This window comes from Octopus bimaculoides, chromosome 1, assembly GCF_046866305.1.
Source record: "Octopus bimaculoides isolate indiv1 chromosome 1, ASM4686630v1, whole genome shotgun sequence".
Classification (NCBI taxonomy): domain Eukaryota; kingdom Metazoa; phylum Mollusca; class Cephalopoda; order Octopoda; family Octopodidae; genus Octopus; species Octopus bimaculoides.
The window spans coordinates 105,294,360-105,309,032 of NC_142928.1; the positions used below are offsets into that span (position 1 = coordinate 105,294,360).

The window sequence follows — 14,673 nt, forward strand, 5'->3', positions numbered from 1 at the left end:
TAATCATGGTTTCAATATCTTTGATTACAGATCTGCTAAATCGTTGCTGACTTGAGTCAAACAACAGCAATAGCATTGTTTGTCTATTCTCAGTACTATTTTATACAATATTTAAAATTAAAATATCCACCCCCATCTAAATTAAATTTTCTGTTATAGGCACACAAGGCCTAAAATTTTGGGAGAGTGGGTAAATTGATTACATCAACCTCAGTGCTCAATTAGTACTTGTTTCATTGACCCTGAAAGGATGAAAGACAAAGTTGATCCCAACAGAATTTGAACTCAGAACATAAAGCTGGACGAAATGCTGCTAAGCATTTTGTGTGGCATGTTAACAATTCTGTCAGCTCACTGCCTTCCCCCCCGCCTAAAGTAAATAAAAGACAATTTATTGTTTGTTTAGCCCTGACCAAGCTGATCTATTGTCAAAGTTGTTCCCACTGTGATCATTCTAGATATATTGGGTCATCCCATAAATAATGCAGTCTTTTTATACTTCTTTTATTTTTCAAAATTAAAACAGTTTTATTTTAATCTCAAATATAATCTCTTTCATTTTCTACAATGCTCTTCGATCTGTCTGTTAGATTTGTGAGGTCCCTCTTTCAAAATTAATTTATCTGTGACAAAAAATACTCTTCCGCTATTGTTCTGACCTTGTCTACAGAATTCATATTTTTTCCATCCAAATGGTTTTGAAAACTGTGGAATAAATGATAATCAGATGGGGCAGTGCCTGGTAAATATGGTGGATGGGGCATTGTTTCCCATTCAAACTGCTCCAGCCTTTGGAATGTCATCCTCGCTGTATGTAGCCAAGCATTATCCTGATGGAAGAACACCTTTCATCTTGAAACCAAAGATAGTTATTTTCCTTCTAGCACTGACTTAAGCTGCTCACAGTAGATCTCCTTTGTTATCATTTGGTTTGGATTTAAAAGTTCAAAGTGGACTAAACCTTTCATATCCCACCAAACAGATAACAACAGCTTACATGAGTGAGGACCTTCTTTAGTCTGGGATACTGGTGTTTCTCCTTTCCCCACCCACTGTCTTCGGTGCTTGACATTTTTATAGAGAACCCATTTCTCATCACTAGTAACTATTTGGTCAAAAACGGTTCATTAGTGAGACATGACAGCAAAGAAGGACACGCATTCACTCTCTGCATGCAATTAGACTTGGAAAGTTGACCCAATTTGCTGACTTTCCCAATGGCATACAGGTGTCGATGAATGGTTGAATGATCAAATTCAAGCTTCTCTGCTCGTTCATCAACAGTTACAATGGGATTTTGTTCCACCCGGGTTTGCAGGATGTCCTCATCGAGGTTTACAGATCTTCCAGGACGAGGCTCATCTTCTAGGCTGTAGTTACTGGCTTGGAATTTCTGGAACCACTGTTGACACTGGCTTACACTTATTGTCCGGTCCCCATATACTGCATTAATATTCCTTGCACTTTCTGTTGTGCTGTTGCTTTATTGAATTCATATAGCAAAATATGCTAAATATGCTTCTTTGTCACTTCCATTATATCTTTGAAAAAAAAACTGTTAAAATCGAGCTGTATTCTTCAAAACTTGCACTAAGAATGAGTACAAGGTAAAATTACTACCTGCTTTTATAGTTAATGCAGGTAGTTTATCCCATCTCCCTCTGACTTTTAGTTCATGCAATTGAAAAATCTGCATTATCTATGGGATAACCCAATACTTCTGTATATTTAGGATTACATTGTCTGATAAGAAATAGACAGCAAATTTGCAGAGTCGGTAGAATGTGCTCTGACTCCCTACTCTTTGAGTTCAAATCCTTCCAAGGTCATCTTTATATTTCATCCTTTTTCAGTTGATAAGGTATTGTCCATGTTGGTTGATTTGTGGTGGTGTTAGAGTATTGGATGAGATATCTTGTGGCTTCAGTTCTGACTCGGTGCACTCTGAGTTCAAATCCCATCTTGTCTTTGAAAAATGGTGGCACTTCTCTACTATCAGATTTGTGATTGATAGATGGTATAATCAGTTTTAAAATTCAGGAGAAACATTGTTTCCTTGGTTTCAGTTAGAATATTGACTATCAGTATCACACTAGGATGACACGCAAATTCGTGAAGCGTTCCATATTTTATTTATTATTTTTTTTTTTATCACGGTGGTGCACCAGCATGACCTCAGCCACTTGGCTGAAACACATAAATAAATATATATATATATATATATAGTTCAAATTTACAGATTAAAGGATGAAAACAGGTGAGGGAACAAGTTTGTGTATTGGTTTAACGTTTGGAAAAGTCTTTAATAAATGGAAAAGTCTTTGACGTTTCGAGCCTATGCTTTTCGACATCATTTAGTAAGTTTGGCTGTTATTTGATGGAGGATTTGCTGTTATTTCTAGCATATCTAACAACCATATAGAGGCTCCCTTATTGGTTTAATCATGTAGTTGATATGAATTATCATACAACAGTGTTGATATGAATTATCTTATAACATCTTCAGAGTTGAAACAATTTGTATCAGTGATTGGCAACTTACATGAAGTACAGTACCAAATAAACAATGACATACCAAATCTTAGTATTTCAGCATAAAATTACAATCCTTCAGTTTTCCATCTAAAGACTCTTTAATTCCATAGAAGTGATCCTTCTTTTTTTTTTTTTTTTAAATTTTTTTTTTTATATTAATTCTGTTTCAGAAAATGAAACAAAAACCGTTTTAGTTGTATGACTATCGCATATGATTTTTAACAAGAGAGAGGTTTTCTGTATTCCAAGAGGTTGCCAATTGCTGATTTACTGAAATGCAGAAATACATTATTCCTTTTGTAAATGGTGAAAATTGTTAACCAGTCAGTGTTAAAATACTGTATTCAATCACTATTGTACATTATTGATATTGTATAAAAATTGTACTTAACTTACATGATTAAAACAACTTGCAAATTACATATAAATAGTAATATGCATTGTTGGTTTGCTTATTAGGAACACTGCTGTAATTCAGTATTGTCTTACCATCATCATCATCACCACCGCCATCATTCATTTCTTTCTTTGTCAGTGTCGGTCTTATTCTCATAGACTTACGTATAGAAATCGTCAAATAATCCTTAACGGGCTGTTGACTCAGTACTAAAGAAGTAGCCAGCCTGGTAGACCCCATCCTCCCACCTATTTTCCTCGTGGGTTAAAAACTATAGGCAGAGGTTGTAGGTATGAAGTTTAATGGAAAGTTAAATAAATGGATGAACAAGGAATTGTACTTGCTTCATTGCTTCATTTTGCTGTGAGCATTCATTGCTTCATTTTGCTGTGAGCATTCATACATGGATCTATGATTGATACTAACGGAAAAGATGATATTTGAGATAGCAGTAAACGAACCATACAACAAACACACAGGATATATCGTGTCTCTTCTGAATGTAATAGTTATAAGCTTTTGTGGGACATCAGGATGTGCTGAGTTTTATTGTGCAATCATTATATTTACCATAACAAAAAGGCAGCGAGCTGGCAGAATCATTACTGTGTCAGACCAAATGCTTAGTGGCATTTTTCTGGCTTTACATTCTGAGTTCAAATTCTGTTGAGGTTGACTTTGCCTTTCATTCTTTTGGGGTCAATAAAATACCAGTTGAGAACTGGGGTTGGTCAGGACTTGTGAGTTTAGTAGAAATAATTAAATTTACTATAACAAGATTATTTATTCTTCTGTGGAGCAGAATATTTAGATGAAAACATGCAATTACAATAAAATATTATAAAAGAAGTATTACAAAAATGATAGAATATTAAATTTATGTGAGTTGTATATGGTTTGGTTTTTAGCAATTCAGTCTACACTTAGTTCCCTACCAGCTAAGTTGTGCCTCTTCTCTTGTCAGTAAGTCTTAAAGCTCAGTGATTCTGTTCTAGTCATCTAGTTATAAATAGATCCTACAGGAACTAGTGTTTGATGATCTTAGCAGTAGGTCTGTGGATGTTATAATTGATGAGTAATTTATTATCCTTGAATGCTGAGTTCAAATCTTGTCATGAAGAAAATTGACAAAAGACTATCCATTACCTATACAAGAAAGAAGACCTCAGTGCACTGCTGAACATCTTAGAAGCTGAGAAAAGCCTTCGTTTATTGTACATTATACAGGTGATGTACCCAGAGGCTGACTATGTTTGCAGAAATCTGTAATCAAAGGCCCTGCTCAAGTGTTGGGTGCTTTTTCTCCATTCAGTGTGTCAGGTATTTCTGACTTCAGTTGCATGTTGATTAAACCATGTCAAATATGAAATAAATTAAATATAATAATATTGGACAAATTGTTGAGTGAGACTTTGGCTTTGTTCACAGTTCCCAATTTTTCTTTATTTTTCTTTCTTTATTTTTTTACTTTGTTCAAGCAAAATGTTGTCACTTGTATATTCCCCATTTTTGCATCTATTAGATAGATATGCTAGCTAATACTCCACTGTACCAGAAATATTAATAGAATTTCTGCTCTGGTAGATCATTTTTTTTGTTGTTGTTTTGTTTTGTTTTGTTTTTTTAATATTATTATATTGCATGTCAGAGTATGTGTGATTTGAATTAGTTTTTTGGCTTTTTTGTTCTTTCTTATATTAACAGCATTTATTGATGTGTGTGTTTGTGTGCGTGTGCTATTTAAGATTGTTCGCATTTTTGTATTGCTTTGGAGTTTAGAATATTAAAAAATTCTCTCTCTTTTTATCCTCATTTCAATGCTTGCATGGCATCCTTTGTGCATTATAATTTTATTTAATTTTTGCATAAAATATTAAATGTTTTGACTGAATTAAGACTTAGAATTAGAACTCGTTATCTTTAATTTTATGGAGTGAGTAGGTACTGATTATATTGTAGCAAGACTTAGTAGTAATAGTAAAGCTAGAAGTTATATTTTCTAGGTTAACTTTATATTTAATCTCTTGAGTCCTTAAAATAAGTGTCAGTATTATCTTGAGGTCAGTTCAATTGATTCTCTTCAATACCTGTATATTTGTGATGATAGGCATCTTTTAAGAAATTGTCACAGTTATCATTCTTCTTTAGCTATTTTAGAGAGAAATATGTCATTTCTGCAGACTGAGTTACCATTTTTAAAACTTCTAATTTTAATACGTATAATAATGAACCTTATATGTCTGAATTCAAGGAAAAGAAATGATACAGTAAAAAATATTTAAAAAAGCTGGAAATGTTAATATTTTTTTTTTTTGCATGTTAAAAAAGTAAAAAAATAACCAATGTATTGAATGTACTGAAGTTTCAAATATATTATCAAAATTTGTCTACCTCCACTTTATACATATACAATAGTGCAAGGAAACAGCTTATAGTCACCTAGATAATGCTTCATTGAGATGGGTATTTTTCTCAACATGACAATGATCACAATTCAGCAAATTCTCTCTTAATGCAGAAAGTCTGATATTCACACGGGATATACTTCTAGTAAAACTGACATATATATATATATATATATATATATATATATATACACACCTTGGTATATCAATTAAAAATAAATTCATGTCTTATTACTGTTTTAGTAATTTAATAAATAGGACTTGTGTTGATTATTGTTTTCCTTTTGGTATTGATTTATAGATTTTGAAGTTATTCTTCATGTTATTTCTCTATAAAATGTCTCTTAAATCTCATAAAAAAAGAAATCTCTGCTACAGGACTTATTAAATATTTCCTGTTAATTTAATGAAGAATTACACTGTCACTTGTGAAAGCACTCTTACAATATAAGGTTGAGATATTTGGCCTTTATTCGTGTGATCAATTTATGAAACCAGTCTTTATTAAAGCTGAAAAATAATCAAGTATATCTATTGTGTGACATAGCCTGTTAAGTGGCTTACAAACTAAAAATACCTGATTCTTAGTTTTAAAGTTTTAAACATTATTCTAAAGTTTGTGTTCTCTTTATATGTTAAAAAAATATATGTACATATACGGCATCATCACCATAGCCATTTCATTCAGGGTCTGTTTTCCTGTTCTTACATGGATTAGACAGGTTTTTCTCTTTATCTTTTGCCTTACATTTTGTCTCCTAGGTATCTTCCCTATATTCCTCATACAACCAAAACCCAACCCCTAAACCCCTCAGTGATTCACTTGCAGCTGTACTACAACTGCACAAGCAAAGAACACTTTCTACAGCATCTAGAAGAAGTCACCCACCAGTGCAATATCGGCAAGATGGCCATCAGAAAAGCAAAGGATAATTCATGCATTGTACAGTCTGCAAACTCTCATGCCTTCTAAATTACAGCTGGGTCTTTTGGTCTCTTGTGGAGACGGTCTCTACAAACTTTGCAGAATCCTCTTACCTGCCATTCCTCAAACCATGATGGCTCTGTAAGTAGCATTTGTGCTGATAAAAGACCATATATGCTGCTTGTTTTGCTTCTAACTCCACAAGGCACACATGCAACAAATTCTTCACAAAATTTCTTCTTCATTCTACCTGTTTCACCATCATAAAAACAGTTATTTTAATAGACCAAAACAACCAGTGGAATTGTATCCATTCCTTAAAACAGTGTACTTTGACCTACCCCTTGTCCTCATAAAACCTTTGTCTCATTTTCCCTCTTTCTCTCTCTTTACAAGAAATTATCTCAATTTGTTGAAACATGACTGTCTCATTCTCAAGATGGGCAATCCTTCTGATCCTTCCTGACTTCTGTCAACCCATCACTTTCACTGTGATAATCTCGGAGTTGATAGAATAGCAATGTCCTTATATTTGTGTCAGCCTGTTCTTTGATTATATGTCTAACATGAGAATCTTTTATCAGAATTGCTCACCTATGGCCATACCATCTGTTTTTCATCTCTTTCATCAGAATTTCCTGTTAGGTCACTCCATTTCAGTACATGCTGACAGAAGTTTTCTTCCATTAAGAAACCTTAGAATTCTCTTCAAATGGTGCATGACAACCTTTTTTTTTTTTTCATCAATACCAAGATACAATCACTACACTTAACAAAAAATGACTTGCAGTACCATATATAAGCATGAACAACCCACAGCTGATACAAATGCTTAAGCTTCACTAATTCCAATAATCTCTCTTGATGATGTTACATTATCTTGTATCTCTAAAACTTCATCCCAAAGACTAGGCTTCCATTTTGGAGCCAAAAAATATTTGTACTCTCTCATCATTTGTCAACTGTCAATAAAGTTGATGTGTAACATGTAGTAGAGTACTGCTCACATACTTAGGATTGTGTTATATGTATAATCATTCTGGACTGCATCCAAAACAAGCCCCTTCAACTGATTGACAAAGACTTATTCATCAACACTCTACAAAAAGAAAACTCTAGCTCACATGTACACTGCTTTTATATGCCTTTTCTCTTGCAACTGCAACAGCATCCACTCCTGAATAAGCAAATTTCATAACCCCTACATAGCCCACCCAGTAACCTATTACTCTTCTTCCCCTCATTTTGTTTCTTTATGTCACTGGCTACTCCCTACTCCAAACATTTTGACCAATCCATCCTCCTAGAGAATATACTTTGTCCACATTTATCCTGTAGATGTTCACCTGCAGAAATTTTTAGCTGAATATAAAAAAACCTCACTAGTCTGGGAGATCTTTAAAAGGCAATAGACATCATTCTTCTTCCTTTTTTAATTTGGTAGTGCAAATGTCTTTTTAACGTGATCTGTTTATGACTAAATGCCATAACACATGACTATCATCAGCATTGTTGTTGTTGTGAACATTATCATTAGTATCAGTTTTATATCCCTTTTTCTTCTTGATATGGGTTGGATAGGTTTGCAACAGCAGTTTCTATATTTGTCACTGTCCTGCATCATTTCTTCTAAAAGTCCCAGTGCTCTCAGATCAGCTTTGCTTCTTTCTGGCTGTTATGTCAACAAATTTAATAACCATGTGAAATAGTCTTTGGTTTTAGATGCTTAACTGGTTCTTAATGGAACATTAAATTGCTTCTTGCTAAGTTTTTTCTGTTCGCTTGCAACTTTTCCTTTATTTTTATTGTTTTTGTTGTTTTTTTAGCTAATTGCTTAATGCTTATTTTGCATCATGAAAGGTTCTGTATATTCTTTTAACATTTTTCCCCCAAAAGCTACTTCAGGTATGTGTATGCTTAAACAAGAAAAACAAATGATAGAACAATACTGATTAATTATGTTTAATGTTGAAGGAGTTACTTTCAAGGGGTTGGGGTGGGGTGGAAGACAAACAATATTGACTTTGTAAAAATTTAATTAAGAAAAGACTTTAAAAAAAGAAAAACCCACTCTAATCAGGGAATGTTACCTCTAGCAAACTGATGCCTTTTATAACATTGTATAACTGGATAAGTATCCTTAATCTTAAGTAAGTTGGCTTTAGAATAGACACATGGGATTATAGAAATTCAAATATAATTAGAAACAAAGAAAATGAAATGTTACTTTGAAAGTCAGTTTGGTTACTCAGATGTTTTCCATACCAGTGGCCTGTCTCAGTTGGATTGTGTATTCAATAACAGCAGAGGAAAGATATAGATGCTGTTTTGAGTGGAACCTTCATTTCTTTAAACATAGCCTTGCCTGTCCCTCTAAATTCATCAGTTTTCTGGTCATCATATAATTTATAATAATTTGAGGTGACATTAGAAATTTCAGCAGCAAGCTGGCAAAATTGTTTGTGCACTGGACAAAATGCATAACAGCATTTCTTGCAGTTCATTACAGTCAAAGTTCAAATCTCGCTGAGGTCAACTTTCATCCTTTCATTGTTAATGAACTAAAAGTACCAGCCAAGTACTGAATTCAATAAAATAAGTACCAGTCACTTACTGGGGTCAATGTAATTGACTAACCCTCTTCCCCTGAGATTGCTGGCCTTGTACCAAAATTTGATGTGACATTTAAAATTTCTAACACCTCTTTTGATATTTTAGCTATTCAAGGCAATATAGTTTGGTGGAAAACAATGATAGAACACTGTGTCCATTCTTTGGAAAGTACATAAGATATCTTTTAAATATTCATGAGCTACTAATCTGCCAGTGTGTTACTTCCACTTTAACAAAAAAAAAAACCCCAAAAAACGTTGTGAGCAGGAAGCTAAGTTGTGTGTGTGGTGAGGCATATAGCTATACTCTTGAATTTCCTCTATTATTTGTTCTTTATTTTGTTGACTGGACAGATGAAAGGCAACATGGAGCCTTGCTGAATCATTGTAGAGCAACAAAGCTAAATACTGTAAGGCTTTATTTTTGTGTCATACCATTTCTGAAAATTCTTTCCTTTACTCTTTTTTTCTTTTTCTTTTTTTTTTTACGTGACTTAGTATGGAGGAAGAGAGGTTAAACTGCCATGTTCTTTGCAGGATCTCCAAGATTAACAAAACTGATGCATTTTATATTTAGTTTTAACACTTGTAAGTTGGCATCTGAGAGAAAACATGAGCGAGAAGAGAATTTCAGAGGGATGATGTTCTGTGGAGAGGAAGGTTTAGGACTAAGTGATTGGCACAAGGCTTTAGCAGTAAAATAAAGTAGGGGGTAATGAAAAGAGGAGGAAAGATGGGTGTTTTGGGTTGAGATTGTAATCAACCAGAGAAAGGAACTAAGTGGTATTATGATTCTGCTTTCATTAGTCTATAAGCTATACAGTAGCCATACAGTAAATGAGTGTCATTTGATAGCAAGACAATTGGAGCATGCTAAAAATTTCCTTGATGATTGTGATAAAACCTTCTCTTTCACTTTGTATGTATACTAAACTTCTTTCAATTCTAATCTTTCATTTCTGTTTTTCTTGTAACATTAATACCAATATGCTACATTTACTGCCAAGTTTTTGAATTCTTTCTAGTATTTTAACTGTTTATATTTAATTTACTTGTTTCAATAAAAAAAGCTAAAAAATTTATTATAGATTCAATATAATAATTTGATGATAATTTACTAAAGAAGTTGTAAAGTTTAAGTATTTTCCCCAGCTGTTGTATGTAAATTTATATATAAGAAGCACAAAATAGTCTGAATATTTTTTGTTGCAATTTTTCTAAGTTCAATATTTATTTTGTACATAGTTCTCAGATTTATTGGATGAAGAAGTGTGTTATGTTTATACATTTCTCAAGTGAGTTTGTAATGCCAAATAACTGAAACACCCTACACACACAGAGCCTACTGGAGTCTTGAAATTAGGAATGTAAATTCATAAACGAGCACAAATATAATAACTGTTGCTGTTTAATGCCAGGTCTACCCTGATTGAAAAGACCTTATGATCAGACTTTCTCATCATTATAGCAGTATCAAGGGTCACATTGTCTAAATGTGAAATGTGTCCTTCCTTTTTTCTTTTTTAAATGGTAGTGCAACAAATCCTAACTTTATGCACCTGCAAAGTTAGTACTGTGGCCCATGGGCACAATTCTATAGTTGTTGGATCTTTCTAAAGTCCTTTGGAAAATTCATTTATATAAAAAGAGTACTTGGTGCTGAAAAGATTGGGAACCATGCAGTAGGGTATAATTTGAGAGAGATTTATCTGCTACAAAGTCAAGCAGTCAGTTCTAACAAAATAGTTTATGGATGTATGTGGTTAAGTTTTGTTTGTAGTACCTATTCTGTTAGGATTCAATCTTGACCTGGACATTAATTTTAGTAGTCCTTAACATTCTCAAGTATGAGCTTAAGCAAAGCACATGGATTTAGTTAAATATATTTTTTACTGTGGGAAGTTAATTGTTACGAAGTATGTGTGCCTGGGCATGCAAGCACACAAGTGCGCGCACACACACACACACACACACACACACACACACTACTCATGGTTTTTTTTTCTTGCTCAAATAGTGGTGTAGATTATTGTCAGAGCTGTTACCTTTATAGCTAAATATCTTTCCCCATTCTCAACCATGAAGCCAGAGTGGGACTTATATTTTGTCATCCAAACAAACAGAAATAAGCAGGGCTATGTGCTTTGCATCGGGATACAACACTAATGGCATTTAGACCTGTTGATTTGATGCAGTTTATTAATTTGTAAACATAGATTTTATTTTCCTGATAATGACCATGTTCTGCAAGTGTATATATACCCTTATATTTGTTGTTGTAGTTTAGCTCCAAGTCATCCCTGATTAAACAAATCTGTAGTCAGACATTCCAGTGATGGCTGTACTACCTCTTTTTCCAAACTTGTCCTTCATTTTTTAAGATGGCACATTGTTTATATGAATAAATTTGGTTACTATTTCTAATAGGTTGAGTGACCATTTAGGAATACCTAAGTTGGCAGCCATTTAAGTCTAATCATAATTTGTGACTAGCTCAAAGTGCAGTGAATCTTATAGAAATTAAAACCTAGTTTTTATTTGCATTTAAGCATATTTCATTTATTTCATAAATATTCCTGCATCATAATATCACAACTTCACATTTTCTCTCTTCTATAATTTTTAGATTCCATAAACAATTTAGAATATTCTGTACTAGTACTTCCTTAGTGCCAGGCCATCCCTGATTGAGCAGGCCTATAATCAAAGGTATTCCAGTTGTCTCATCTTATATTGTTTCCAGGATTAATGTATCTTGGATTACATTATCCTGTGTGCCTTTGTATTTTTAAGACAGTAGTGTGTGATTTGAGGGAGATTTGGCTGCTACATCTAGCAAATCAAGCAAACCACATAAAGGCACCTGCATTGGTTCGAAATTCCAATGAAAGAATTTTTACAAAAAAAAAAAAAAAAAAGAAACAATTAAGATAGTAAATTAACTTTTTTCATTTAGTAATTTTTAACTCCAAATTCTTTCATTGGAATCTATCCAAGATGATTTTTTTTTTTCATGATGTCTTCAGATAAGCAAAATATGCTGGAGTTATTATGGAATCTAGTGGTCTATCTAAATAGTGGTTGCATATATTTTGAGGACTGAGTCAATTGACATAATATTATACTTATGAGCATTTGCCAATGCCATCTAGCAGATTCATCAGGGCAGCCAGACCCAAGTAGCTAAGAATTGATTCATAATATGGAATTACTTGTATGCCTGAAAGATCCTATCATCTCCTGGCTCTCTGCCATGAGTGAGCTGTGCATTGCATCTAAGAGCAAAGAACTGTATTACTTAATACATCATTATTTGAATGTTAGGAAAACAATTTAAGTTGAATGAGTAATTATAAATGTTACTTATAATGAAGGGGAAAGAAAAAAAAAACAAGACAGCAATAAAATAGAAGGGAAAAAATTATTTCTACTCAAAATTAGTGTTAAATCTAAAAGAAAAAAAAATTAACATTTTAATGAAAATTGTTTTTAATAAGAAAATAATTATCAATAATAAAACTAAAATTCTATCATACTGTCATAGAATTTTAGTAAATTCCTGGCATTTCAACACTTAGTTGAGAATAAACTCATTAATTTTGGGCCATTATCAATAGTCAGAATAGTGATGGGATGTACCCGGTTAATTTGCACATAGCACACTTCATAATGGGATGGTCATAACTAAATTAATCACTGAAATTTAGATGACATTCTTACATTTTATTTATATATTTATCTATCTTTTGTATAGTCAGCTATCACTTCAAATTTCGATCATGCCCAACTAGTCTAGTAAATAAGGCCAGTCAAAGATAGAATAATGATCCTATAATACCACACCACAACACAACTGTCATAGAATTTTAGTAATCTCCTGGCATTTCAACTCTTAGTTGAGTGTTAACTCCTTTATTTAGGGCCATCAAATTTTTATTGATTCAATTTTTAGGTTGGAATCTTGGGGTGAACTAATTAGACCTGCAAGCTAACTCTTGTGGGGGATTTAATTTGGCTTGCAAACTAATTCTTTTGGAAAATTTGATTAGGTTTACAAATTAACTCTTAGGAGGATTTGATTGAACTTTCAAATTGATTTGGATTTTTATTTATTTATTATATTGTTTGTTTTGCTTATCACAGTGGTCTGCCAGGCAGGTAATTTATGTTTAGTTTCTGTAGCTTTAAGTGTGAGAGATAAACAAATATAGGGTGGTCCAAAAGTTGCAAAGAGGTCTGGAATTGTAATAATTTTCACTTAATTACATTTTTTTATTTGTAATTTACAAGATGTGATTTTTCACACCTAATGTGTATATATTAAGCAGGACATAAAAGAATTATCAACACTTTCATGACTTTTGAGCCACCCTGTACTTAGGTTTGTCACAGGTAGTTTTTTTTTTTTTGTTATACCCCAGAAATTTTATATTTCTCAGTTGAGCCAATAAGATTTTATCAATGTAGTCATTCGATCATCTAGAAATAGCAACAAAATCCCTATTGCATTGGCCCTCTCTACCTTTGTTTTTAAAAAGAAATGGAAAGGCTCATTAAACAATGTAGTTCCTGATATTCAAAAAATGACAGGATGGTCATGTCTAGAACACCTTTGATAATAAATCTGTTGCTTCATATGAAGGCAAACACTGTATTATTATTGAGGGAAGGTGGAGAGATAGGTTGTTTGGTGAGCAAGGATGGAAACTGTATGCATCTTATCACATCAGATCAGTCTGTACTCTTAAGAAGTTTGAATTAGAGTAAAATAGATGCTAAGGAAACCCTGACAAATGGCAAGAAATAGTAGGGTAAATTCTGGATTAATTCAGTCAGTATAGATAGCTACACATGGTGATGATGATGATTTTAATGATTTTTAACATATATTCTCATAATTTCTAAGATTTGATATTTTTTGTGTATTATAAGTTGATATTTTCATTTTTAATTTTATTTTGAATCTTTGTGAAAGATGTATGGTTCTTTTTATTCCCCACTGACAGCCTGATGATTCTCTTGGTGATTCCATGTTTGATGGGTATAGTGAGGCAAGTGTATCTAACTCACAAAATGTTGTTTTATCTGCACAGGTTAGCCAAACAGGTGAGTTTACTACATTTCAATTGACAAAAGGCTTTTTAGCTGTGTGTGTGTGTACTCGGTACACTTTTGTGCTATTGTGTAGTCTGATATAAGTTTATATGCAAAGTACATAAGATTTTATGTATATTTAGAAGCGTTTGTAAAAATTACTTAATACACTTGATAATTAGAAAAAAAAAAAATTTTTAAGTTATTAACTATATAAAAAGAACTTTTATTTAACAGAATGTCACTAACTTTTGTGGAAGAAATTTGTATATAGTGTATAATGTCTGATGTGTATATTGTGTGTAAGCGCTTTCATTATTCAACTTCAAACACACATGTTCTGAACTAATGCATAAAAAGGAGGCTTTTTCCCCCCCCTTTTTGTAACAGTGCTAACTAATTGTAGTTATGTTTCAGATTTAGAAATTTTACTAAGTATTCTTTTATTTTTCGTAGTCGATCAGTTTCATCTTGTAATTTGTAAAAGGGGAATATTTTAAATTGTTGACTATTGTAAATGTTGAATATTTCCAGTTTAGTTTTGGATTTAGAATTCTTCTAAAGTATTCTTCCTTCACCTTTTATAATTGATTATTTATGTCTTTTATTTTGTAAAAGAGGAATATTTTAAATTTCTAAATAGTCAGCATTTAAAATAGTCAACAATTTTTTATACTCCCCTTTTACAAAATAAAAGACATAAAT

General features: G+C 32.6%; 1 protein-coding gene across 1 annotated transcript in view; it reads left to right on the top strand.

Annotated features, from left to right (window-relative positions):
* LOC149137665 (sorting nexin-13-like) overlaps positions 1-14,673 on the top strand; it is a 38,875-nt gene that overhangs the window by 973 nt on the left and 23,229 nt on the right. The window contains exon 3 of the mRNA XM_089355228.1: positions 13,881-13,980. Within this exon, the coding sequence (XP_089211354.1) occupies positions 13,905-13,980 (76 nt within the window). The 5' untranslated portion in view covers positions 13,881-13,904. The remainder of the gene's footprint in view (positions 1-13,880; positions 13,981-14,673) is intronic.